The 27,500-nt window shown below is 47.7% G+C and overlaps 2 protein-coding genes across 2 annotated transcripts in view; both read left to right on the plus strand.

Annotated features, from left to right (window-relative positions):
- Positions 1–20,704, plus strand: part of lama4 (laminin, alpha 4) — a 30,146-nt gene extending 9,442 nt beyond the window's left edge. Inside the window, exons 13-40 of the mRNA XM_030345109.1 lie at positions 452–645; positions 1,301–1,417; positions 3,400–3,548; positions 4,665–4,806; positions 5,587–5,680; positions 5,966–6,082; positions 6,530–6,715; positions 7,193–7,332; positions 7,843–8,007; positions 9,418–9,563; positions 10,582–10,744; positions 11,214–11,347; positions 11,707–11,878; positions 12,162–12,293; positions 12,563–12,708; positions 13,192–13,321; positions 13,425–13,562; positions 13,727–13,860; positions 14,543–14,713; positions 15,239–15,386; positions 15,675–15,829; positions 16,195–16,384; positions 16,750–16,905; positions 17,148–17,301; positions 17,714–17,844; positions 18,250–18,343; positions 18,481–18,600; positions 18,799–20,704. Coding sequence (XP_030200969.1) covers positions 452–645; positions 1,301–1,417; positions 3,400–3,548; positions 4,665–4,806; positions 5,587–5,680; positions 5,966–6,082; positions 6,530–6,715; positions 7,193–7,332; positions 7,843–8,007; positions 9,418–9,563; positions 10,582–10,744; positions 11,214–11,347; positions 11,707–11,878; positions 12,162–12,293; positions 12,563–12,708; positions 13,192–13,321; positions 13,425–13,562; positions 13,727–13,860; positions 14,543–14,713; positions 15,239–15,386; positions 15,675–15,829; positions 16,195–16,384; positions 16,750–16,905; positions 17,148–17,301; positions 17,714–17,844; positions 18,250–18,343; positions 18,481–18,600; positions 18,799–18,944 — 4,064 coding nt within the window. The 3' untranslated portion in view covers positions 18,945–20,704. The remainder of the gene's footprint in view (positions 1–451; positions 646–1,300; positions 1,418–3,399; positions 3,549–4,664; positions 4,807–5,586; positions 5,681–5,965; positions 6,083–6,529; positions 6,716–7,192; positions 7,333–7,842; positions 8,008–9,417; positions 9,564–10,581; positions 10,745–11,213; positions 11,348–11,706; positions 11,879–12,161; positions 12,294–12,562; positions 12,709–13,191; positions 13,322–13,424; positions 13,563–13,726; positions 13,861–14,542; positions 14,714–15,238; positions 15,387–15,674; positions 15,830–16,194; positions 16,385–16,749; positions 16,906–17,147; positions 17,302–17,713; positions 17,845–18,249; positions 18,344–18,480; positions 18,601–18,798) is intronic.
- A 1,002-nt stretch (positions 20,705–21,706) lies between these two features.
- tube1 (tubulin, epsilon 1) overlaps positions 21,707–27,500 on the plus strand; it is an 11,604-nt gene continuing 5,810 nt past the window's right edge. The window contains exons 1-7 of the mRNA XM_030345189.1: positions 21,707–21,845; positions 22,232–22,305; positions 22,635–22,687; positions 22,805–22,859; positions 23,048–23,163; positions 25,492–25,613; positions 26,310–26,497. Coding sequence (XP_030201049.1) covers positions 21,821–21,845; positions 22,232–22,305; positions 22,635–22,687; positions 22,805–22,859; positions 23,048–23,163; positions 25,492–25,613; positions 26,310–26,497 — 633 coding nt within the window. The 5' untranslated portion in view covers positions 21,707–21,820. The remainder of the gene's footprint in view (positions 21,846–22,231; positions 22,306–22,634; positions 22,688–22,804; positions 22,860–23,047; positions 23,164–25,491; positions 25,614–26,309; positions 26,498–27,500) is intronic.

Raw genomic sequence — 27,500 nt, forward strand, 5'->3', positions numbered from 1 at the left:
AAGCTACGCAGTGTTGTAGTATGTTGAGCTAAATCAAGCTAAGATATGCTAACCTAAGATATATGCTGTGTTGTGCTACGCTGATCTAAAATAATCTATGCTATGCTAACCAAAGCTCTGCTATGTTATGCTATTATCATCTTAAAAAAGCTAATTTATGCTAACTAAAGCTATGCTATGTTATGCTATGCTGAGCTGAAATAAGGTAAGCTATACTATGCCAACAAAACAATGTTATTATTTGCTATGCTGAGCTAAAATCGGCAAAGCTATTCTATGCTAACCAAAGCTAAGCTACGTTTTGCTATGCTGAGCTAACGTAGGCAAAGCTATGCTAACCATAGCCATGCTCTGTTTTGCTTTGCTGAGCTAAAATAAGCTACGCTATGCTAACCATGCTAAGCTACGTCATGCTACGCTGAGCTAAGCTGCGTGTGGTTGTGGTGCCCAGTGCTGCGGCGGGTCCGGCAGCTGGAGAAGAAGCTGGTGAGCACGGCGGGCCGCGTGGAGCCCGCCCGGGAGATCCTGTCCCGCTTCGGCTCCAAGCTGACCCAGACGCAGGGCCTGCTGGAGGCCAGCGGCCTGCAGGTCGCCGCCGCCCAGGCCCAGGACCTGGCCAGCACCCTGAGGGCCCAGCGCAGCCAGGTCGGGCCGCACGCCATCCCAGAATACTGACCCAGTACACCCTACATAGGACCCCTCCCCTCCTCTCTCCCCTCTCTCTCTCTCTGTATTTCCAACTTTGTCTCTCTCTCCCTCCCCTCCTCTCTCCCCTCTCTCTCTCTGTCTATCCCTGCCTGTCTCTCTGTCACTCTCTTTCTATATAATAGATATAGAGATATAGTTTGAAACATAGCTATCGAGACGTGGTCATAAAGGTACATGGATATAGATAGATAGATAGATATAGCTATAGCGATATAGAGAACAGGTGTATACAGTATGTAGATGAGTAGTTCAACATAGAGATAGAGATATTGGTGGTTGTCTAACAAGGATATTTGAGCTCAGGAAGTTGTGAGCAGAACCAACGGCTCACAGTTGCTTCACAGCTGCTGCGTGTTTGCGTGTGAGAGTGTGTGGGTGTGTGTGTGTGTGTGTGTGTGTGCGTGTGCGTGTGCGTGTGTAAAGTGTGTTGAAAGCTGACTAGGCTTTTATTCTCTGAAACCTGAATGTATGAAACCCTGACGGAATCCACGCTCTTGTTTTGAAACGTTGCCCCTCCTTCCACGCTCTTGTTCTGAAACGTTGCCCCTCCTTCCACGCTCTTGTTTTGAAACGTTGCCCCTCCTTCCTGCAGGTGAAGCAGCAGAAGCTGTCAGAGGAGCACGCCTCCGTCAGCTCCACCCTGCAGGAGGTCAGGGAGGAGCTGAACGACACAGGGCGTCATGTAGAGGAGTTGGAGACCATGGTCCAGGTAACACTCCTCACTCTTCATCACTCCTCACTCCTCTCACTCATCACTCCTCTCTCCTCACTACTCATCACTCCTCTCACTCCTCACTCCTCTCACTCCTCATCACTCCTCTCACTCCTCACTCCTCTCACTCCTCATCACTCCTCACTCCTCTCACTCATCACTCCTCTCTCCTCACTCCTCATCGCTCCTCACTCCTTCCTCCTCCCTCCTCATCACTCCTCACTCCTCTCTCCTCACTCCTCCACACTCCTCTCTCCTCACTTCTCACTCCTCTCACTCCTCACTCATCACACTGATCTTGCTTCACTCACTCCTCATTCCTCACACTTCACTCCTCACACTCTCCACTCCTCACACTCCTCACTCCTCACACTCTCCACTCCTCACACTCTCCACTCCTCACACTCTCCACTCCTCACACTCTCCACTCCTCACACCTCACTCCTCATCACTCCTCACTACTCATCACTCCTCACTCCTCTCACTCCTCTCTCCTCACTACTCATCACTCCTCTCACTCCTCACTCCTCTCTCCTCTTCACTCCACACTCCTCTCTCCTCTTCACTCCTCACACTCTTCACTCCTCACACTCTCCACTCCTCACACTCTCCACTCCTCACACCCTCCACTCCTCACACTCTCCACTCCTCACACTCTCCACTCCTCACACTCTCCACTCCTCACACTCTCCACTCCTCACACTCTCCACTCCTCACACCCTCCACTCCTCACACTCTCCACTCCTCACACTCTTCACTCCTCACACTCTCCACTCCTCACACTCTTCACTCCTCACACTCTCCACTCCTCACCCCCTTCACTCCTCACACTCTCCACTCCTCACCCCCTTCACTCCTCACACTCTTCACTCCTCACACTCTCCACTCCTCACACTCTCCACTCCTCACACTCTCCACTCCTCACACTCTCCACTCCTCACACTCTTCACTCCTCACACTCTTCACTCCTCACACTCCTCACTCCTCACACCCTCCACTCCTCACACTCTCCACTCCTCACACTCTCCACTCCTCACACTCTCCACTCCTCACACTCTCCACTCCTCACACTCTTCACTCCTCACACTCTTCACTCCTCACACTCCTCACTCCTCACACCCTCCACTCCTCACACTCTCCACTCCTCACACTCTCCACTCCTCACACTCCTCACTCCTCTCACTCCTCTCTCCTCACTACTCATCACTCCTCTCACTCCTCAATCCTCTCTCCTCTTCACTCCACACTCCTCTCACTCCTCACTCCTCTCTCCTCTTCACTCCTCACACTCTCCACTCCTCACACTCTTCACTCCTCACACTCTCCACTCCTCACACTCTCCACTCCTCACACTCTCCACTCCTCACACTCTCCACTCCTCACACTCTCCACTCCTCACCCCCTTCACTCCTCACAAACCTCTACCACATTTACAAGCTATGACCTCACACCGTGTATATAAACCAAGGTGTGTGTGTGTCTCTGTGTGTGTGTCTCTGTGTGTCTGTGTTTGTGTGTGTGTGTGTGTGTCTGTGTGTCTGTGTGTGTGTGTGTGTCTCTGTGTGTCTGTGTTTGGGTCTCTGTGTGTCTGTGTGTTTGTGTGTGTGTGTGTGTGTGTGTGTGTCTCTCTGTGTGTCTGTGTCTCTGTGTGTGTGTGTGTGTCTGTGTGTTTCTCTCTGTGTGTGTCTCTCTGTGTGTGTCTCTGTGTGTGTGTGTGTGTGTCTCTCTGTGTGTCTGTGTGTCTGTGTCTCTGTGTGTGTGTGTGTCTGTGTGTTTCTCTCTGTGTGTGTCTGTGTGTGTCTCTCTGTGTGTCTCTGTGTGTGTCTCTGTGTGTGTCTCTGTGTGTGTCTCTCTGTGTGTGTCTCTGTGTGTGTCTCTCTGTGTGTCTCTGTGTGTGTCTCTGTGTGTGTCTCTCTGTGTGTCTCTCTGTGTGTCTCTGTGTGTGTCTCTCTGTGTTTCTCTGTGTGTGCGTGGGACAGAGTGTGGGTCAGTACTACGCTGAGGTGGACGGGGGCCAGGCGGAGCTGCTGGTGCGTCTGGAGGCCCTGTCCCTGGTGGACCCCGGGCTGGTGCAGAGCGCCTTGGACGCTGCCGGGGAGCTGGAGCTGCAGGCGGACACCTTAGAGGAGTGAGCACCTCCCTCCCTACCCACCACCGCCCTGTTGGTACCAGGGCACTGGGTGGTACCAGACCAGAGACTCGCTCAGAGTCCCCCCCCCCCTCTATCATATGGTGTACATCTGGCACTTAATGCACACACTTATTGTCTGTTGTAAGTCCTGGCCCTCAAACAGTACCCTGCATTGGGTAGCAACTTGTCCTAGCTGGCTTTGTTGTATACGGGATCGGGTTAACCTAGTGATGGTTAGTGCTTGGCGCTTGGTTCTACATCCTCACTATACCGGCAGAGATATATTGTTTTTTTTCTTTCTTCTGACAAATGTCTCTTTGGATAAACGCTTCTGCTCAATGCCCTCAAAGTGAATGTATACGTTCTGTTTCATAAGGTATATACTAACGTTATAGTATACCTTCTGTTTCATAAGGTATATACTAACGTTATGGTATACGTTCTGTTTCATAAGGTATATACTAACGTTATGGTATACGTTCTGTTTCATAAGGTATATACTAACGTTATGGTATACGTTCTGTTTCATAAGGTATATACTAACGTTATGGTATATGTTCTGTTTCATAAGGTATATACTAACATTATGGTATTCGATCTGTTTCATAAGGTGCATACTAACGTTATGGTATATGTTCTGTTTCATAAGGTGCATACTAACGTTATGGTATACGTTCTGTTTCATAAGGTATATACTAACGCTATGGTATATGTTCTGTTTAATAAGGTATATACTAACGTTATGGTATACGTTCTGTTTCATAAGGTATATACTAACGTTATGGTATACGATCTGTTTAATAAGGTATATACTAACGTTATGGTATACGTTCTGTTTCATAAGGTGTATCCTAACGTTATGGTATATGTTCTGTTTCATAAGGTGCATACTAACGTTATGGTATATGTTCTGTTTCATAAGGTGCATACTAACGTTATGGTATATGTTCTGTTTCATAAGGTGTATACTAACGTTATGGTATATGTTCTGTTTCATAAGGTGTATACTAACGTTATGGTATATGTTCTGTTTCATAAGGTGTATACTAACGTTATGGTATATGTTCTGTTTCATAAGGTATATACTAACGTTATGGTATATGTTCTGAGCAGGGACCTGAAGCGCAGTGATGCCAACGGGTTCGTCCAGCGGGCGGTCAGCGCGGCCAACGTCTACAACAACATTGTGAAGTACATCGACGACGCCAACGACACCGCCGTCACCACACAGAGCCTCTCGGAGCGGGCCGGAGACGTACGTCACCAACACACACTCAGAGGATCAACGCATGGATCAGATTACACAGAGATTCATCCTCATGTTAATCAATATACGATACAGGATCAGATTATACAGAGATTCATCCTCATGTTAATCAATATACGATACAGGATCAGATTATACAGACATTCATCCTCATGTTAATCAATATACGATACAGGATCAGATTATACAGACATTCATCCTCATGTTAATCAATATACGATACAGGATCAGATTATACAGAGATTCATCCTGATGGAAATCAATATACGATCCAGGATCAGATTATACAGAGATTCATCCTCATGTTAATCAATATACGATACAGGATCAGATTATACAGACATTCATTCTCATGTTAATCAATATACGATACAGGATCAGATTATACAGAGATTCATCCTCATGTTAATCAATATACGATACAGGATCAGATTATACAGAGATTCATCCTGATGTTAATCAATATACGATACAGGATCAGATTATACAGAGATTCATCCTCATGTTAATCAATATACGATACGTTGATCAGATTAGAAAGTATGTTAATCAATATCCAATACGTTGATGAGAGTATACAGAGATTCATCCTGATGATGCACGTTAATCAATATCCAATACATAGATCAGATATAGGTAGGTTCAACCTGATGGTCCACCAATATCAATATCGACGGTATTCTCTGTGTTTCACACACATGTAAACTAAAGGTCAAACATGTGGAAGACCAGGTTTGAGAGAGTATGTTTGTTTGTCGTCTGTTCCAGGCTATCGCTGTGATGGTCACGCAGCTGGACTTCGTGGTGACTCAGAGTGGCAACGTCTTCAAGCAGTCGGTGACGCTGCACTCAGAGCAGATCGGTGAGCCTGACCATCCCCGTATCCTGGTCCTACTCAAGGGCTTCACTGCTTTGGAACAGTAGACCTTATCAATAACGATTTTAACAGAAGTCTGTACTAATAAAGATTGTTACAGAGGTCTGTACTAATAAAGATCGTTACAGAATTCTGTACTAATGAAGATTGTTACAGAAATCTGTACCAATGAAGATTGCAACAGAAGTCTGCTAATAAAGACTGTTACAGAAATCTGTATCGATAACGATTGTCACAGATGTCTGTACTAATAAAGATTGACGCCAACAGATTTGGAAGCCGAGGTGCTGGACAAACAGAAGTATATCGAGGAGACCAAGGAGACGATGGATCAGAACTCAAGGAAACTAGCGGAGATCACGAAGAACATCAACGACATTCACGGAGGTAAGGCCACCTGCTGTTACTATGGCAACCTATCGGACATCCCGGATGAAGCTGCCCCGGCTACAGTATCTAGTGTTATGTAACTTATTATTTATTATTAAAGGAGGGTGAAACCACATAGCCCCAGTAGATGGCGATAGAGGGTTAAGGGCAGTGTCAGGGTTAGGGTTAGGGTTATGGTTAGGTTTGACCCTAAGGGTTAGGGTTAGGGTTAGGTTTAGGTTTGACCTTAATCCTAACCCAACAGAGTGCTCCATGTAATCAAAGTAATCCCAGTAATCCCCAATATAAATTACATAAGCAGATATCTTTCACCTTAGCCACGTTGACGAAATAGATCCCCCAACGTCCAGGTGCCCCCACCCTGAAAAACGCTACGGTACACCTCAGGGGTCCTGTACCTCAACAAGCTGAGTAACACGGCCTTCTGCCCGGGGCCCCCCACAGACAGGACCCCCAGGAGGCTGGAGTTCTCCCAGGAGGTGGCCGAGGCCACCAGGAACCGGTCCCTGGAGGTTCTGCAGGAGATGGAGCCCATCACGGAGCAGGTGGAGCAGTGGGCCCAGAACATGAGGGACAACCAGTACTCCACCCAGGACTACGAGAGCGCCGTGTCCTCCGCCGGGGAAGCAGGTACCAGCACCTCCACGGAGGCAGGAGATTACAGTAGATCAGGTTAGATTAGAGGGGATGATGTTAATACAGCAGATTACACTAAATTACAGTAGATCAGGTTAGATTAGAGGGGATGATGTTAATACAGCAGATTACACTAGATTACAGTAGATCAGGTTAGATTAGAGGGGATGATGTTGATACAGCAGATTACACTAGATTACAGTAGATCAGGTTAGATTAGAGGGGATGATGTTAATACAGCAGATTACACTAGATTACAGTAGATCAGGTTAGATTAGAGGGGATGATGTTAGATTACAGTAGATCAGGTTGGATTAGAGGGGATGATGTTAGAATACAGTAGATCAGGTTAGATTAGAGGGGATAATATTGGATTAGAGTAGATTAGGTCAGATTAGAGTGGATAATATTAGATTATAATAGATTATAATAGTCTACCTACCTAACCCTCACGCTGTCTCTGGTCTCCAGTGGAGAGCCTCCACCTTCTGGTCCCAGCGCTGCTGGAGAAGCTGAAGGTGGTGGAGCAGAAGAAGCCGGTGAACAACGTGACCACCAACATCCTGAGGATCCGGGAGCTCATCGCCCAGGCCCGCAGCGTGGCCAAGAAGGTGAGACCAGCGCTCTGGAGAGCACATGATCACCGCTGTTCTGATGTCATATCCAACTATTATATCTGTTATGATGTAGCCTATCTGACCGTTAATATGTGATGATGTATATCTCACCGTTAACATGTTACGATGTAGCCTATCTGACCGTTAACATGTTATGATGTATATCTAACCGTTAACATGTTATGATGTTATATCTAACCGTTAACATGTTATGATGTAGCCTATCTGACCGTTAACATGTTATGATGTAGCCTATCTGACCGTTAACATGTTATGATGTATATCTAACCGTTAACATGTTATGATGTAGCCTATCTGACCGTTAACATGTTATGATGTTATATCTAACCGTTAACATGTTATGATGTAGCCTATCTGACCGTTAACATGTTATGATGTATATCTAACCGTTAACATGTTATGATGTATATCTGACCGTTAACATGTTACGATGTTATATCTAACCGTTAACATGTCATGACGCTATACGTTATGGGTCCTCAGGTCCAGGTGTCCATGAAGTTTGACGGGCAGTCTTCGGTGGAGGTGCAGCCCCACTCCAACCTGGAGGAGCTGAAGACCTCCACCTCCATCAGCCTGTTCATCAGGGTGGACCCCGACAAGGACCCCATCGAGGACCGCTTCGTGCTCTACCTCGGAGACCGGAACGTAAGGAGGCCCAGCCCCTGAACATATTGCTCCTCCTCCTCTGCGGTTCATATCCTTCATACGCTCTTACTAGCGTAAAGAAGGGGAACAAGATGGCTTCCGGTAAAAGCTACTTTAGGAACGCTGGCCGATAGCTTGCTCCTAGCTACTCAAGCAGCTCTAGCGGAGCTAGCCTTAAGATTGCCTCCAGCTAACCTCTAGCTAGTGTTTAGTGTCTCTGCTAGCGCTAGTGGACCACCCACTAGCTTCTTACTAGCCTCTAGCTAGGCTCCAGCCAGCCTGTAACTAGCGTCTCAAGCAGCTTTAGCGGACTAAGTATATTGTATTGGTTGAAACTGAATCCCTTTATTATGTTTATATACTTTATATTATACTCTATTACATTGATATACTGTATATTATATTTTTTATTATTTTGTAACAAACGGCACACATGTAATTTAGCATGAATAGGCTTCAAGCTTCAAACACTTCCACTTCAAAAACAAATTCCCAAAAAACAGAAACGTTTCTATTCTTGTGCCATTTTCACCAAACAAAGGATGGTTTGTTGTTTGTTTCCTGGTTGTCATGGTCACAGCATGGGTTCATGGCATGAATATCCGGCCAGAGAAGAAGAATGAGCCATGTGTTGTTCAGATACTGTCGCCCTTCACCACACACTCAACCATCCTCCTCCGTCGAGCCTCATTTACATAAATACCATCTCTCTCTCTCTCTCTCTCTCTCTCTCTCTCTCTCTCTCTCTCTCTCTCTCTCTCTCCTCTCTCTCTCTCTCTCTCTCTCTCTCTCTCTCTCTCTCTCTCTCTCTCTCTCTCTCTCTCTCTCTCTCTCTCTCTCTCTCTCTCTCTCTCTCTCTCTCTCTCTCTCTGATCTCCACCCTGCTGACGTCAGAGCAGTCTGTGCAGTGGTGGTGGTTAACAACCTCCTACCATCAATCATATCTCCTCTGTTTCGTTTTCTTTGAACTTCCTTTCTTCTTTAATACACATATGTTACGTATGTACCATAAAGCACAATTACTATTAATGACATTCATCTATTGTCATGAAGTCTAAATGAGAAGAGGAGAGGCTTAGCTCAGGAGGTAAAGTGGGTTGCCGGGTACCCGGCAGATTGCTAGTTCGCTCCGAGTGTCGAGGAGTCCCTGATCAAGACACCTCACCCCAACTGCTCCCAACAAGCTCGCTCGACTCTGTCCCGAATTAGTGTGTGTGAACCGTTGTACATACGCTCATTTGCTTTCGCTTTGTCACTTGGAATAAAAGTGTCTGTATTTAAATGTTTGAGTACTCAAAGTAAGCCTGAGAAGGTACACGTTGGAGGGATGGTTGTGTGTTCTCAGCTGTGTGTCAGTTTGTGACGAGGGACAGTACTAATAAAGGTGGTCTGTGGCTGTGTTTCCTACAGGGCAAGAAGGACTACGTGGGCCTGGCCATCAAGAACGACAACCTGGTGTACGTGTACAACCTGGGGGGGGAAGACGTGGAGATCCCCCTCAGCACCAAGCCCGTCAGCCAGTGGCCGCCCGTCTTCAACTACGTCAAAGTGGAGAGGTAACTGTTGGCTCCCCCACTCCTAGCATTAGCACCACTACTAGCATAAGCACAATATCAAAGTGGAGAGAAAACTGTTGGCTCCCCCACTCCTAGCATTAGCACCACTACTAGCATACGCACAATGTCAAAGTGGAGAGGTAACTGTTGGCTCCCCCACTCCTAGCATTAGCACCACTACTAGCATAAGCACAATGTCAAAGTGGAGAGAAAACTGTTGGCTCCCCCACTCCTAGCATTAGCAACACTACTAGCATACGCACAATGTCAAAGTGGAGAGGTAACTGTTGGCTCCCCCACTACTAGCATTAGCACCACTACTAGCATAAGCACAATGTCAAAGTAGAGAGGTAACTGTTGGCTCACCCACTCCTAGCATTAGCACCACTACTAGCATAAGCACAATGTCAAAGTGGAGAGGTAACTGTTGGCTCCCCCACTACTAGCATTAGCACCACTACTAGCATAAGCACAATGTCAAAGTGGAGAGGTAACTGTTGGCTCCCCCACTACTAGCATTAGCACCACTACTAGCATAAGCACAATGTCAAAGTGGAAAGGTAACTGTTGGCTCCCCCACTCCTAGCATTAGCACCACTACTAGCATAAGCACAATGTCAAAGTGGAGAGGTAACTGTTGGCCCCCCCACTCCTAGCATTAGCACCACTACTAGCATTAGCACAATGTCAAAGTAGAGAGGTAACTGTTGGCTCCCCCACTACTAGCATTAGCACCACTACTAGCATAAGCACAATGTCAAAGTAGAGAGGTAACTGTTGGCTCCCCCACTACTAGCATTAGCACCACTACTAGGATTAGCACCACTACTAGCATTAGCGCCACTGCTAGCATTAGCACAACGTCAAAATAGAGTGCCTGCCCTATCATGACTAGCATTAGAACCACTATTAGCATTAGCACTACGTCAAAGTAGCTGGGCTACTGGTGCTAACGGTGCAACCAGTGCAGTAATGTAGCAGCTAGTGCTACCGGTGCTAACGGCTGTGTTTGTGACAGGCTGGGCCGCCACGGGAAGGTGTTCCTGACCATCCCCAGCCAGACCACCTCGGACGAGCAGAAGTTCATCCAGAAGGGGGTGTCCCTGGGCACCGACTCCCTGTTCGACATCGACCCCAAGGACATCGTCTTCTTTGTGGGCGGAGTGCCTCCTGACGTCACGGTAACACACTGACCGTCCTCCCATCTGTGGGTCTAACTGTGGCGTCGAACCCCAATCAAGTCTGACCTTTAACCCAGGACTCACTAGCCTTGCCCAGACAGACTCTGCCCTCCTCAATATGTCTAGTTTGTTTAGAGACGTCTTCAGTCATCCTTACTCTACAGCTGATTGGATGAGCTTGAGCAAATCAGATACCCTAATCAAGATGCCGAATATTATAGTGGAGTATTTCCAAAGTAAACACCGTTAGCGAACAATACCGCTTGTATTCAGATAATCTTCTCCATTCCAACCATTCCAAGCAGCATAAATAATATATGAATTAATAAATCTCCAAAGGCACCAGACAGGGTCATCAGTGACTGAGCATCTCTGTTTGGCTGACTGAATGTCACTCAGAGCCCAGCTACCCGTGTGACATGACCCATTATACAGTAACACACGGAGTGATGGCTTGTTGTGTGTTCAGCTCCCGCCCCCCCTCAGCCTGGCACCCTTCGTGGGCTGCATCGAGTTGGGCTCGCTCAACAACGACGTCATCAGCCTGTACAACTTCAAAGAGACACACATGGTGGACGTGATCGCAACACCCCCCTGTCCCAGGTACCAACCCTCACCTCACTATCTCCTCACCTGCTTGTATCTCCTGATCTCATCTCCTAATATCTTCTGGTCTTATCCTCTTGTATCTTCTTGTATCTCCTGGTCTCTTCTCCTTGTGTCTCCTGATCTCTTCTCCTGGTGTCTCCTGGTCTCTTCTCCTGGTGTCTCCTGGTGTCTTCTCCTTGTATCTCCTTGTATCTCCTGGTCCCTCCTCCTCATATCTCCTGGTCTTATCTCTCTGATATCTCCTGGTCTTATCCCTCTGATATCTCCTGGTCCATTCTTCTGGTATCCCCAGGCCTCTCCTCCTCATATCCCCCGGCCTCGTCTCATATCTCCTGGTGTCTCTGTGCCCTCAGGTATAAGCTGGCCTTCTCCCAGAGTCGTATCTCCAGCTACCTGTTCGACGGGACGGGCTTCGCTCTCATCAACAACATGGAGCGCCGGGGGAAGTTCGGCGTGGTGACGCGATTCGACATCGCCGTGAGGACGGTGGCCAACGACGGCCTCCTGCTGCTCATGGTCAAAGAGGTGGGTCGGCCGAGGGTAGTGTCTGTCCCTAGTGTCTGAACCAACACCTCATCGTGTACATGGTCAGCCTCATAGCATCATTGTCCAAGTCATATTAGAAGGTTCATCTTGTAGTCGATGACTTAGGCAGATAGTGATTATGGAATGTAAAAAGCACTCTGATTGGCTTAGGATGTAGCCAATGAGGCAGAGTGAATCAGCAGCGCTAGGCGAGTAGAGTTTGGTTAGATATCACAATTTGGCCAAAATATTGTTAGGAAGCTAACGATATGAACTTTTTCAGGCTAATTTCTTCATTCTGGAGCTGAAGAACGGGTACCTCCGTCTAGAGTACGACTTCGGCTTCGACAACGGGCCGCATCGCATCGAGAACCACATTCCATTACTCAAGATCAACGACGCCCGCTACCATGAGGTAGGTGTTTACTGCAACATGTAGTGAGTTCCCTCTGGTTTAAGGGGTTCAGTGCAACATGCAGTGAGTGTCCTCTGGTTTAAGGGGTTCAGTGCAACATGTAGTGTGTCTCTTCTGGTTTAAAGATAAGTGCAACTTGTGGTTTAGTGCAACGTAGTCCAACTCGCAGTGAGTGTCCTCTGGTTTCAGGGGTTCAGTCCAACATGTAGTGAGTGTCCTCTGGTTTCAGGGGTTCAGTCCAACATTTGGTGAGTGTCCTCTGGTTTCAGGTGTCAGTGATCTACCACCAGTCCAAGAAGGTTATCCTGCTGGTGGACAAAAGCTACGTCAAATCTGTGGAGAACCCCCATAAGATAACGCTGCCCTTCTCCGACATCTACATAGGAGGTGCTCCCTCTCAGGTCCTCAGCGCCAGGTCAGCATACCGCCATGGGTCAAAGGTCAACGAGTTTAGTGTTACAGTGAAAGTTAAAATAGAAGGTTAGGTATTTGGTCAGAGATGGTTAAGTCTTTTCAATATTTGGTGTGGCTAAGATAGAGGTTGGTGAAGTTAAGTCAAGGGTTTAATGATGGTATCCATACTATATTAGATTTACGTAGCACCCTTCAATAAAGGGCCAGTATGATACTACTCTGTAATTTAAGGATTAAGGTAAGTGTTAAGCTAATGGTTTCGCTGTATGTTCAGGCATTAATACTCTGGTTAAGGTAAGGGTTTGTCAAAGTAAGGGGTGGTTAAGGTAAGGTTTTGTTAAGATAAGGGTTTGTTCAGGTAAGGGTTGGCTGACTTATATGCAGGGTTTGGTGTTATTGGGGTAAGGGTTAGGTTTGATAACGTGGTTACGGGTGACGTTAAGGTAAGGGATTAATGTAACGGTGGTACTGTGTGTGTGTGCAGGCCGGAGCTCAGTGAGGTGGTGGGCCTGAGGGGATGTGTGAAGAACTTCCAGTTCCAGAAGAAGGACTTCAACCTCCTGGAGGAACCGGGGACCATCGGCATCAGCAACGGCTGTCCGGAGGAGGCCTTCGTAAGAACAGACCCTCACCCTAATATTGACACCTCTGACATCAACGAACTCCATCTTGAAGCACCTGGCTGACGCTCTCTCTGCTCTCCCGGTGCTCTGACAGATGTCCCGTAGAGCGTACTTCGCGGGCCAGGGGTACCTGGGCTCAACGGCCAAGATCTCTCCCTTCGACTCCTTCGAGGGCGGCCTTAACTTCAGAACCCTCAACCCCAGCGGCCTGCTGTTCTACCACAACGAGGGGGTATGCAACAGCCTGCCCATGCTCCACGTCACTCAATCAGTCATTCAGTCACAGTCATTCAGTCATTCAGGCACAGTCATTCAGTCACATTCAGTCACAGTCATTCAGTCATTGGATTCCCTTCATGGCTTCTGTTGATTTGTCGTGTTGGGCTCTCCCTGCAGAAGGAGGAGTTCAGCATCGCCCTGGACAATGGCATGGTGGTCCTGAACGCCAAGGGAACCAAAGTCAAGTCCCACAAGAAACATTACAACGACGGCAGGACTCACTTCCTGGTGGCGACGCTCAGCCAAAACAAGTACGTCCCTCTGAGCTGGTGTCCTGCTGTAGGACAGGAAGTACCCTCTGAGCTGGTGTCCTGCTGTAGGACAGGTAGTACCCTCTGAGCTGGTGTCCTGCTGTAGGACAGGTAGTACCCTCTGAGCTGGTGTCCTGCTGTAGGACAGGAAGTACCCTCTGAGCTGGTGTCCTGCTGTAGGACAGGTAGTACCCTCTGAGCTGGTGTCCTGCTGTAGGACAGGTAGTACCCTCTGAGCTGGTGTCCTGCTGTAGGACAGGTAGTACCCTCTGAGCTGGTGTCCTGCTGTAGGACAGGAAGTACCCTCTGAGCTGGTGTCCTGCTGTAGGACAGGAAGTACCCTCTGAGCTGGTGTCCTGCTGTAGGACAGGTAGTACAGGCTCAGGAGGTAGAGTGGGTTGACTTGTAACCAGAAGGTTGCTAGTTGGATCCCCGGCTCCTCCTAGCTGAGTGTCGAGGTGTCTCTGAGCGAGACGCCTCACCCTGACTGCTCCTGACCAGCTGGCTGTCGCCCTGCGTGGCTGACACCGCCGTCGGTGTGTGAACGTGTGCAGGAATGGGATACTGTACAGCGCTTTGAGGGGCCAATGGTTAGAAAAAGCGCTATATAAATGCAGTCCATTAACCATTTACACCTGAACATTTGAACCTGGCTGACCCCGACGGGTCCCTGTCTCTGCAGGTACCTCCTGGTGGTGGACGATAAAGACAAGCAGGAGAAGAAGAGGCCGTCCTCGGCTGCCGTGTCGGGTTCCTCGTTGAGTTCCTCGCTCAGGAGCTTCTACCTCGGCGGATCTCCTACCAGCAGCCTCAAGAACTTCACCGGCTGCATCAGCCATGCCTACATCAACAGGTAACCCAATAGACCACGCCCACACCGACAGGTGACCCAATAGACCACGCCCACACCAATAGGTTCATCCAATAGACCACGCCCACACCAACAGGTCCCCCCAAATAGACCACGCCTACATCAACAGGTAAACCAATAGGCCACGCATACATCAACAGGTAAATCAATAGGCCACGCCCACATGAACAGGTAAACCAATAGACCCCACCTACATCAACAGGTAAATCAATAGGCCACGCCCACATGAACAGGTAAACCAATAGACCCCACCTACATCAACAGGTAATCCAATAGACCACGCCTATATCAACAGGTAAACCAATAGGCCGCACCTACTTCAACAGGTACCCGTTTAGCCACGCATGCATCAACAAGTAAAGCAAAAGGCCACACCCACACCAATCGGTAACCGAATAGACCACACCCACACCAACAGGTCACCCCAGTAGACCACGCCCACACTAACAGGTTACCCCAGTAGACCACGCCCACACCACAGGTGAACCGACAGGTGTCTCTCTCTAGACAGGACCGTGACATCGAGGCGGAGGACTTCCAGCGCTACGCGGAGAAGGTCAACGCCTCCCTGCAGGACTGTCCAATTGAACGCCCCCCAGCCGCCCTGCTGACCCCAGGCTCCGCCCGCAAGCCCAAACCCAGCCAATCAAAGAAGGTTTGACGAAACCTTCATATCAGCTGCTGTGTTCTTCAGAAAAGTCTCTCTCTATCCAATGAACCCCTTAAAATCAGTGTGTCTCTGATTAGCATGTATTAGTATGTGGGTTGTATAGATGAGAGTCTGTCTGTGATTGGAGAAGAGATGTATAGATGAGAACTTGTCTCTGATTGGAGGAGAGATGTATAGAGGAGAGTGGGTCTCTGAATGGAGGACAGACGTGATGACGGCGTCTCTCTGATTGGAGGACAGACATGGTGACGGCGTCTCTCTGCGTGTGTGAAGGTGGCGCGAGACGGCTCCAGCCAGAGGGATGAGGACCTGGGAGAGGCCTCCTGCCACCTGCCCTCCAGGCCCCGCGCCGTGCGACAGGCCTTCCGCTACGGAGGCTCCGCCCACAGCCGCCAGGAGTACCACCTGCCCCAGCCCCTTGCCAACAGGTTAGTCACAACGCCAGGCGTGGCTTCTGATTGGTTTATCCTGCACCAAGGTGAACCAATTAGTGGTGGAGCGAGCTTCCAGTCGATGTCAGGACCGCATCGTTGCTCAGTGGCCTCCGCCAAAGACTCAAGACTCACCTGTTCAGAGTTCACCTGGACTCTACATCGCCCCCCCCCCCCTTTACCCCCCCCCCCCCCCCCCCCCCCCACAACCCTCTTATGCACTGAATGTATGTCGTACGTCCTGGCACTTAAAACAGTGCTTAGCTTGGTGTAGCATCTTATGCTAGCTGTCTTTGTTGTGTACGGGGGATGGGTTCACCTGTCGATCAGCCAGTCTCATCCGGCTGGGCGCTTCCCTCCAGGTCCCACTTCTCCCTGTCCCTGAGGACGGAGGCGCCGGCGGGGCTGCTGTTCTACGTGGCGGACCAGGCGGGGGAGGACTTCATGGCTCTGGTCCTGGACCAGGGCCAGCTGGTGTTCAGCTTCAGGTCCACGGCGCACCGCGTCCAGATCCGCAGCCAGGGGGCCTACAACGACGGGGGCTGGCACAGCGTGAGGCTCCCCTATGTCTCCTGCCTCTGGCCCAGCCGCGCCACGCATGTTTAATCTAATCTAATCTAATCTCCAGGTGGTGTTTAATCTAATCTAATCTCCAGGTGGTGTTTAATCTAATCTAAACTCCATGGGATTTTTTATCTAATCTCCAGTTGATGTGTGATATAAACTAGATTAGATCAATCAAATCTGATCTAATCTAATCTTCAATTTGATTTAATCTCCAGGTGATATTTATTGAGTGTACTCTCCAGGTGATATTAATTGAGTGTTCTCTCCAGGTGATATTAATTGGATTAATTATCCAGGTGATATTAATTGAATGTTCTCTCCAGGTGATATTAATTGAATGTTCTCTCCAGGTGATCTGTATCCGAGACGGTAACGCAGGTCAGCTGATCATCGATGACCTCACAGGGCAGGAAGAGCGGGCACCTGGGGTCGACCAATCGTGGCGCGTCCAGAGCCCTCTGTATGTGGGCGGGGCCCCACTAGGACACGCCCAAAAGAATATCCAGGTATGTTTATCTTAAATATATGATATTGTTGTTATGGTTATGGTTCTGTTATTTTACATAAAGATGTACTTTGTATCAGTAGGACATCTATATATTCTATAGTGTCTCCAGAGTCTCTCCGGTTGTGTAAGTTTAACATATATATGAATGTATTAATCGATGTATTCTATAGTGTCTGATGCTCTAACAGATGTCGGTTAGTATGATATATGTTATATGATAACGTATGCATCATTCTATAGTCTCTCCGGAGCCTGTCCGGTTGTGTTCGGCGCCTCATGCTGGACGGGCGCCAGCTGTCCTCGGCCTCCGCGACCTTCGGGGCCACGCCCTGCTACGACGGACCCCAGGAGCCCGGAACCTTCTTCTCCCAGGAGGGAGGATACATCGCCCTGGGTAACCACGGCAACCCTCCGTCCTGTGTCCGTTCCCCGGGTCTGAGACTCAGACGATGTCATCGTTCATAAGGATGACATCGCTCATAATGATGTCATCGCTCGTAATGATGTCATCGTTCATAATGATGTCATTAGTCATAATGATGTCATCGCTCGTAATGATGTCATCGTTCATAATGATGTCATTAGTCATAATGATGTCATCGCTCGTAATGATGTCATCGTTCATAATGATGTCATTAGTCATAATTATGTCATCGCTCATAACGATGTCATCGTTCCCAGTGACTCAGAGGACTGGGGTGATACTGTTCAGCCCCTCCCCCTGCTGGGGGTGTGGGGGTCAGCAGGAGTTGAGGTGTAGTCCGGGCTCCTGGCAGCTGCTGAGGTCTCATGTTCTCCCCCCCCAGACGAGACGGCCGTCCTGGGCCGGCGGCTGGAGCTGTCCCTGGAGGTGCGCCCCCGTGTGGCCACCGGGGTGCTGGTGCACATCCAGGCGGCCGAGGAGGAGTACATGACCGTCTACCTTCACCAGGGAGCCGTGAGTCCCCGCCAAAGCGTCACCCCTCCTGGGGGGGACCCCGGCTGTTAGACTTCTGTCAGGTTGTTTTAGTCTGATGTTGCTTGAGACGTGGTGCACAGTAATAACTGTACAGTTACAGTCATCCCTCCCTGTGGAAGGAGCATAACCTGGTACCTCCTCCTTCACAAACCTACAGCGAGCATGTAACGTCCTGATGTAACGTAGCGATGTAATGTACTGAGGTAACGTACCGAGGTAACGTACCGAGGTAACGTACCGATGTCAGGTACAGATGTCACGTACCGGTGTAACGTACCGATGTCACGTACCGGTGTAACGTACCGATGTCACGTACCAATGTCACGTACCGGTGTAACGTACCGGTACCGTACCGGTGTAACGTGCTGATGTCTGTCTCCGCAGGTGGTGGTCCTGGTGAATGTGGGGGTCCGGCAGTTCCTGACAGTAGTGGCTCCCCGTGACGGGCTGTGCACCGGGGCCTGGCACCGCATCACCGGTGAGTTATGTCGTCACGGTGATGTGTGATGTGTTGGTCGACGTGGTGACGCGCGGTGTGTTTGGTCATCGTGGTGTTACTTGATTGTCGTGGTGATGTTTGTTCGTCGTGGTGATGTGCGGTGTGTCTGTTCCCAGTGATCCGGGATGCCAACGTGGTCCAGCTGGACGTGGACTCTGAGGTGGACCACACCGTGGGACCGCTGAACCTCGTCGCCATGGAGATGGAATCCCCTGTGTTCATTGGGGGGGCGCCAGGTGAGAGAGAGAGAGAGAGAGAGAGAGAGAGAGAGAGAGAGAGAGAGAGAGAGAGAGAGAGATATCTCTACAATTGTATATGTTTGTGATAGGGATGATGTCTTGATGACGTTATGATGATGTCAGCATGAGGTTGTGATGATGTGGTGATGTCAGAGTGATGATGTCAGAGAGCTGATGAAGGTTGTGCTCCTGCAGAGGGTCTTGTCCCAGAGGGCGTGGCCACCAGGCGGCCGTACGCGGGCTGCATGAGGAGCCTGTCCATCAACAGCAGCCCTGTGAGCTTCAGCAAGGCTGCTCTGGTCAGCGGCGCCGTGGCCATCGGCAGCTGCCCCACCGCCTAGGACTTCCTGTCCGACAGCACCCCACCGCCTAGGACTTCCTGTCCGACAGCACCCCCTCTATACTTCCTTCTCAATCCATTACTACTTCTGCTACTCCTCCTCTCCACTTCCTGTTCAGTCTTATAGTACTTCCTCTAGAGCTCCTCTCCACTTCCTGTTCAGTCTTATAGTACTTCCTCTAGACCTCCTCTCCACTTCCTGTTCAGTCTTATAGTACTTCCTCTAGAGCTCCTCTCCACTTCCTGTTCAGTCTTATAGTACTTCCTCTAGAGCTCCTCTCCACTTCCTGTTCAGTCTTATAGTACTTCCTCTAGACCTCCTCTCCACTTCCTGTTCAGTCTTATAGTACTTCCTCTAGAGCTCCTCTCCACTTCCTGTTCAGTCTTATAGTACTTCCTCTAGAGCTCCTCTCCACTTCCTGTTCAGTCTTATAGTACTTCCTCTAGACCTCCTCTTCACTTCCGTTTCAGTCATAGAGTACTTCCTCTAGAGCTCCTCTCCACTTCCTGTTCAGTCTTATAGTACTTCCTCCTCAGTTCCTTCTCAATCCTATAGTATACTCTCAACTTCCGTCAGCTCTGACCAATCCTCTTCCTCCTTCCATTGAGACACAATTAGCACAGCATGATGTTAGAAAAATTTCAGGGCGAACAGTGATGATGTCAGTGATGTCAGGGTGATGTCAGGATGAGGGGTGATGATGTCAGCATGATGTTAGGGCGAGGGGTGATGATGTCAGGATGAGGGGTGATGATGTCAGCATTATGTCAGTGTGAGGGTGGTGATGTCAGCATAATGTCAGGGTGAGGGTTGATGATGTCATGATGTCATCATAATGTCAGGGTGAGGGCTGATGATGTTAGCATGGTGTCAGGGTGAGGGTGATGATGTCAGCATAATAATCAGGGTGAGGGGTGATGATGTCATGATGTCATCATAATGTCAGGGTGAGGGGTGATGATGTTAGCATGATGTCAGGGTGAGGGGTGATGATGTCATGATGTCATCATAATGTCAGGGTGAGGGGTGATGATGTTAGCATGATGTCAGGGTGAGGGGTGATGATGTCAGCATGATGTCAGGGTGAGGGGTGATGATGTCATGATGTCATCATAATGTCAGGGTGAGGGCTGATGATGTTAGCATGATGTCAGGGTGAGGGGTGATGATGTTAGCATGATGTCAGGGTGAGGGGTGATGATGTCATGATGTCATCATAATGTCAGGGTGAGGGCTGATGATGTTAGCATGATGTCAGGGTGAGGGGTGATGATGTCATGATGTCATCATAATGTCAGGGTGAGGGGTGATGATGTTAGCATGATGTCAGGGTGAGGGGTGATGATGTTAGCATGATGTCAGGGTGAGGGGTGATGATGTTAGCATGATGTCAGGGTGAGGGGTGATGATGTTGGAGTGAGGTCAGGGTGATGTCATGATTCCCTTTCTTCATCCTATTTGTGTTCATGTGTTTGTTGTTTTTCAAATGGGGCATGTCTCACAGCAACAGAATACCTTCAGAAGAATGTTTTACCAGCAGAAAGACGAGAATGGTGTCGCAATAAATTAGTAGTATCAATGTCAACTTAGTCTTACCCACCGAGGACATCCCACCAGTGTGATGAGGAACTCATCCCAGATGTGGGATCTAGAACTCATCCCACTCATACAGAAAATACAGATTATTTTGTACACAACTGTGTTTTTCCATTCTTTTTTTTACTGTTTTCCCCGATGAATAAATCAACTTTTACACACTTGTTGGATTGCCTTTTATTTATTTCTGACTAAATGTACCAATTAATATACTCTATTATGCATGCTTAGGGCTATTTCATCATTTCATAGTGTGCTTATTTATCTGGGAGACATCAAAATCATATAAGACAGTTTCCATTGGATGTCGGATATTAAATAATGCTCTGTTAAGATACCCCTCAGATGCCGATACCAATAGTGCTAATAGCTCATATGAATTGTTAAACATTGAGAGGCATGCTAATATTTATCCTAACTAATCTTACCTTGTTTATTTCGTATTTATAAATAGATTTGTCTATACAAAAGCCCATGCCTATGTAAACCAAACCAGTAGCACATGATGAACCACATTATGGAAGCACAAGCAAGGCAGAAGCTCGCCCACTCAGGATGGGACAGGGAATGTGGGGTACTAGCCAGGTCAGAACTCACGCCCTGAACTGTATGGAAACATCAGAATTACATATATAAAACCATGGAAACATTATATTTATATAAACATTGGAAACATTATATATTCATTCATAAAACCATTGACACATAATATCAGGATTGACCCAACTATGGAAATATATATCAATACAACTATGGGAACATCAGATATTGATACAACTAAGGAAATAAACATTTATACAAGTGTGGAAACATCAGATATTAATACAACTATGGAAATAAATATTTATACAACGATGGAAACATCAGATATGAATATAACTTTCTAAACACCAGACTTTGAGACAACTATGAAACAGCTATGAAACAGCTCCCCCTGCTGGGGACAGAAGACCGTAAGGAGAAAAAGAAGCATGACAGAGTTGGACATTTTAAAATGTATTAGTTTGGGAGCGTTGTTCTAACACACAGTTTAAATAATTATAATTATGGACGGATAATTATTTAATGAACTCAACTTGAGTAACACAACGCCTCATTAACGGTGTCTGACTGGGTCGGTTTGGTTTCTATGGTTACTGAATCACTCGTCATCAACGCGCGACCAATCAGAGGCGGGGAACTCAAAGCTGAAGTCTGTGCCGCGCTTGTAAACAAGTGAAAATAACTAAAACTTATACAAACTAAAACGTATGATATAATAACTTATAATAACGACCAACATGACGCAATCCATAGTCGTGCAGGGTGAGTTTTACGAAGTTCATGAAATATTCATAAAAGCCAGCTGCGGTTACCGTAGCGTCATAAAAACAGTCGACAGCATGTAAACACGGCTACTTGGTTAAACTACGTGCATATACTATACTTTTTTTATCTCTGTGTGTGTCTGTGTGTGTGTGTGTGTGTGTGTGTGTGTGTGTGTGTGTGTGTGTGTGTGTGTGTGTGTGTGTGTGTGTGTGTGTGTGTGTGCTTAAATGTGGGTTTCTATATATGTGTGTGTTTGTATGTTTGTGGGTTTCTATACGTGTGTGTGTGTGCGCTTAAATGTGTGTTTCTATATATGTGTGTGTGTTTGTATGTATGTGGGTTTCTATACGTATGTATGTGTGTTCGTGTGTGTGTGGGTTTAGTTGGTCAGTGTGGTAACCAGGTCGGGTGTCGGTTCTGGGACTTGGCGCTCAGAGAACATGCACACGTCAACAAGGTGAGTTGTTGTGTGCTTAGTGTACCTAGTGTGAATACTGAATACTGTATGTATATACACAGTGTAGTGTAGTGTACACAAGGTAAATCATATTTAAATGATTCCTAATCCTATATATGTATCTCCTCATCCTATAAGTATGTATGTATGTCTCTCTCTCTCTCTCTCTCTCTCTCTCTCTCTCTCTCTCTCTGTCTCTCTCTCTCTCTCTCTCTCTCTCTCTCTCTCTCTCTCTCTCTCTCTCTCTGTCTCTCTCTCTCTCTCTCTCTCTCTCTCTCTCTCTCTCTCTCTCTCTCTCTCTCTCTCTCTCTCTCTCTCTCCTACTCTAGAAAGGAGTATATGATGAGGCTCTGGGTAGTTTTTTCCGGAACGTGGACTCAAGGTACTGCCACCCTTGGGGTCAGAGGTCAACCTGTACCCTAGCTACCAACAGCTTGTCCTCTCGTCCTGTGTCAGGGCAAGACGTTAAGGCTCACCTTGTGTTCTTTCCTCATGACAGAGGTGCAGGAACCTGTGACATCGTGGGCGGGAGAATCCAGCGACTCAAAGCCCGGGTAAATTGTGATTTGTTCAGAGATTACAGAAGGTTTAGATTCATAAACGTCTGGATGTTTTCATCGTTGTGTGCGTAATGTCTGGCTTTAACGGGATGTTAGTGTAAACTGAACGGCTGCTTCCGTTCTGTTATGATTTGTTTTATAGTAAGTGAGTAACTCAGCATAGTTCTCTGGTCGTCCACTAGGCGGTGCTGGTGGACATGGAGGAGGGCGTGGTCAACCAGATCGTGCAGGGTCCGCTGAGGGACCTGTTTGACACCACACAGCTCCTCACCGACGTGTCGGGGTCCGGGAACAACTGGTAACCCTACATCTATAGGACTAACACATCTCCAACCCTACATCTATAGGACTAACACATCTCTTACCCTACATCTATAGGACTCACACATCTCCAACCCTACATCTATAGGACTAACACATCTCCAACCCTACATCTATAGGACTAACACATCTCCAACCCTAAATCTATAGGACTAACACATCTCCAACCCTACATCTATTGGACTAACACATCTCCAACCCTACATCTATAGGACTCACACATCTCCAACCCTACATCTATAGGACTCACACATCTCCAACCCTACATCTATAGGACTAACACATCTCCAACCCTACAATCCTATAGGACTAACACATCTCTACCCTTACCTCTATCGGACTACACCTATCTCCAACCCTACATCTTATAGGACAAAATCTCCCAACCCTAATCTATGGATAACCACATTCCCCCTACATCTCTAGGCTCACACACTCCAACCCTACATTATAGGATTAACACATCTCCCACCTAATCTATGGACTACCCATCTCCAACCCTACATCTATAGGGACTCACACATCTCCAACCTAATCTATAGGACTAAAACATCTCCAACCCTTACATCTATAGGACTACCACATTATAGGACTTAACACATCCCCAACTACATCTATAGGACTAACACATCCCAACCCTACATCTATTGGACCTAACAATCTCAACCCTACATCAATAGGGACTAACACATCTCCAACCCTACATCTATAGGACTAACAAATCCTTACCCTACATCTCTAGGACGCACACACTCCAACCCTACCATCTATTGGACTAACACATCTCCAACCCTACCTCTAGAGGACTCACAATCTCCACCCTACATCTATAGGACTCACACATCTCAACCTACATCTATAGGACTAACACACTCCAACCACATCTCTTTGAAACACATCTCCCCACCCTACAAATTATAGGACTCACACATCTCCAACCCTACATCTATAGGACTAACACATCTCCAACCCTACATCTATTGGACTAACACATCTATAGGACTCACACATCTCCAACCCTACATCTATAGGACTAACACATCTCCAACCCTACATCTATAGGACTAACACATCTCCAACCCTACATCTATAGGACTCACACATCTCCAACCCTACATCTATAGGACTAACACATCTCCAACCCTACATCTATAGGACTAACACATCTATAGGACTAACACATCCCCAACCCTACATCTATAGGACTAACACATCCCCAACCCTACATCTATTGGACTAACACATCTCCAACCCTACATCTATAGGACTAACACATCTCCAACCCTACATCTATAGGACTAACACATCTCTTACCCTACATCTATAGGACTCACACATCTCCAACCCTACATCTATAGGACTAACACATCTCCAACCCTACATCTATAGGACTCACACATCTCCAACCCTACATCTATAGGACTCACACATCTCCAACCCTACATCTATAGGACTCACACATCTCCAACCCTACATCTATAGGACTAACACATCTCCAACCCTACATCTATTGGACTAACACATCTCCAACCCTACATCTATAGGACTCACACATCTCCAACCCTACATCTATAGGACTAACACATCTCCAACCCTACATCTATAGGACTCACACATCTATAGGACTAACACATCTTCAACCCTACATCTATAGGACTACAACCTACTGGGTCCTGAACATCTCTAACCCAATTCTACATCTATATCTGCAGTGTTTCCCCTACCATTGTTCAGGCCTGGCGGGCCGCCAGGCCAACGAGCGCCCCCGCCAGGCCAACAACCGGCCAAAAAAATGAAAAGAAATGAAAAAGAGAAAAAAAAAAAAAATGATTTTTTTTTTTTATTATTATTATTATTAGCCATAATATCATAACCATCCAAGCTCACCACCAGCTATCTCAATATATATTGGTGCTTTATGCTCCTGTACATGAAATTAGTTTATATTAAATCAACTTTGTTTTTAGAAAAACACTGTTTATTCTCCGGCAGAAGAACTATACCATGAACCGATCGCGTAAATGCGACGTCTGATTGGTTCAGCCCGCCGTTACCATGGACATTTTTACCGCCCCCGCGAAACACTAGCCTCGTTCTTTATATGTCCATAACTTAACCAACTTGTGATGGCTAAGCAAGTGTTTTATTTGGAAATAACCAACAAATACTCTAGCATCCCGTGAAAAATGTATAACAAATCACACCATCAGCTCTTACCACCGGGCCTAAAAAAAATTCTAGGGGAAACACTGATCTGGTTTCTAGTCTTCTGATATGATTGGCTCCCTTTATCTGTGTGTCGTAGGGCGGTGGGTCACATGACATATGGCTCGGCCTATCGGGATCAGATCGTGGAGAAGGTCCGCAGGGCGGCGGAACACTGTGACTGTCTGCAGTGCTTCTTCCTCATCCACTCCATGGGCGGAGGTGGAACCCCCCTCCTCACTCTAACCCCCCTAACCCTAACCTTAACCCCCTAACCTTAACCCCCTAACCTTAACCCCCTAACCCTAACCCCCTAACCTTAACCCCCTAACCCTAACCTTGTACCCCCTGACCCTGGGTCAACCCTCCTACCTACCTCCTAACCCCCTTCCAACCCTAACCCTTACCCAGCTTCTGACTTTAACCCTCCTAACCCTATCCTCTAAGCCCCTGATGTACCCCTAAAACATAACCCCCTAACCTCTGGCCTCTGACCATGTGTTAAGCCCCTAACCTCTGACCTCTGACCCTGTGTTAAGCCCCTAACCTCTGACCCTGTGTTAAGCCCCTAACCTCTGGCCTCTGACCCTGTGTTAAGCCCCTAACCTCTGACCCTGTGTTAAGCCCCTAACCTCTGACCCTGTGTTAAGCCCCTAACCTCTGACCCTGTGTTAAGCCCCTAACCTCTGACCCTGTGTTGAACCCCTAACCTCTGACCTCTGACCCTGTGTTAAGCCCCTCACCTCTGACCCTGTGTTAAGCCCCTAACCTCTGACCTCTGACCCTGTGTTGAACCCCTAACCTCTGGCCTCTGACCCTGTGTTAAGCCTCTCACCTCTGACCCTGTGTTAAGCCCCTAACCTCTGACCCGTGGCCCCGTGTCAGTCGCCTGACCCCTGACCCTGTGATGACCCCCAGGCACGGGCTCGGGGCTGGGGACCCGGGTCCTGGGGCTGCTGGAGGAGGAGTTCCCCGAGGTGTGTCGCATCGTGACCTCGGTGTACCCCTCGGACGAGGACGACGTCATCACCTCGCCCTACAACAGCGTGCTCGCCATGAGGGAGCTCACGGAGCACGCCGACTGTGTGCTGCCCGTGGAGAACCAGGTAGGAGACCCCGCAGGCCTCACCTGGGCACTCACCTGTAGTGACTCACCTGTAGTCACTCTAACTCACCTGGGGCCGTATTCACAAAGCATTTTATCTTACCGCTAGGAGTGCTCCTAACTCGCGCTAAAACATTTTACGAGTTTTTTCTTAAAAGTTATTCACAAAGCCGCTGAGACCTACTCTTACTAAGGATGAATCACTAAGAATGAACTAAGAGTGACGCGCCGTTGCTATGGATTACGTCAATTCTCGTGCACGAGTTTAGAAGCGGTCAGTTCGGTGATTGGTTGTTCAGACGAGCCCACTGAATCACCGAAAAACAAGGAAATAGCCTAGGCTAGAAATGAATTCCTATTAAGTAGTTATAGTGCAGTTAGCAGAATACACGCATGATGACAATTTTGTGCAGACCACGATAATGACGTTGTAGCCTGCACGTTCAAGAGAGAGAGAAAGCAAACAATAAAAATACGTAATTTAAAAGAAAATAAATGTTATGAACTACCCAAGTGTTGACTGATTTGTGCCAAGGTGTTTACCTAAAATGTGTTTTCAAAGTGATCCCTAAATGCCTGTCCATTCGGTTCCACACGGCCAAATTCCTTGTCATGTTGATCGCCATCATCATCATCATCGTCTGGCTGTGGAATGTTCCTCCGCTTGCAGAGGTTGTGTAGAATGGCACATACAGTGATGACTGTGCTTGCCCTCTCTGGGGTGAGGCGTATTTCGCCGTGGAGGACATGAAACCGACGTTTCATCTGCCCAATTCCTCTCTCCACAACATTTCGTGTATTTTTGTGTGCTCTAGCATATATTGAATAAATCAGTAAAAACTATAATAATTATGGATTCAACAAATAAAAGGCGTGAAAGAGCCAATACGATGTGTTTTAAGCATAGGACTAGGGCTGAACGATTTTAAGAAAAAATTGAAATTGCGATTTTTCTGGTAGAGATTGCGGTTTCGATTTCAACCACGATTTATTTTCTTTAAATC

This window comes from Gadus morhua, chromosome 21 (genome assembly GCF_902167405.1).
Source record: "Gadus morhua chromosome 21, gadMor3.0, whole genome shotgun sequence".
Classification (NCBI taxonomy): Eukaryota; Metazoa; Chordata; class Actinopteri; order Gadiformes; family Gadidae; genus Gadus; species Gadus morhua.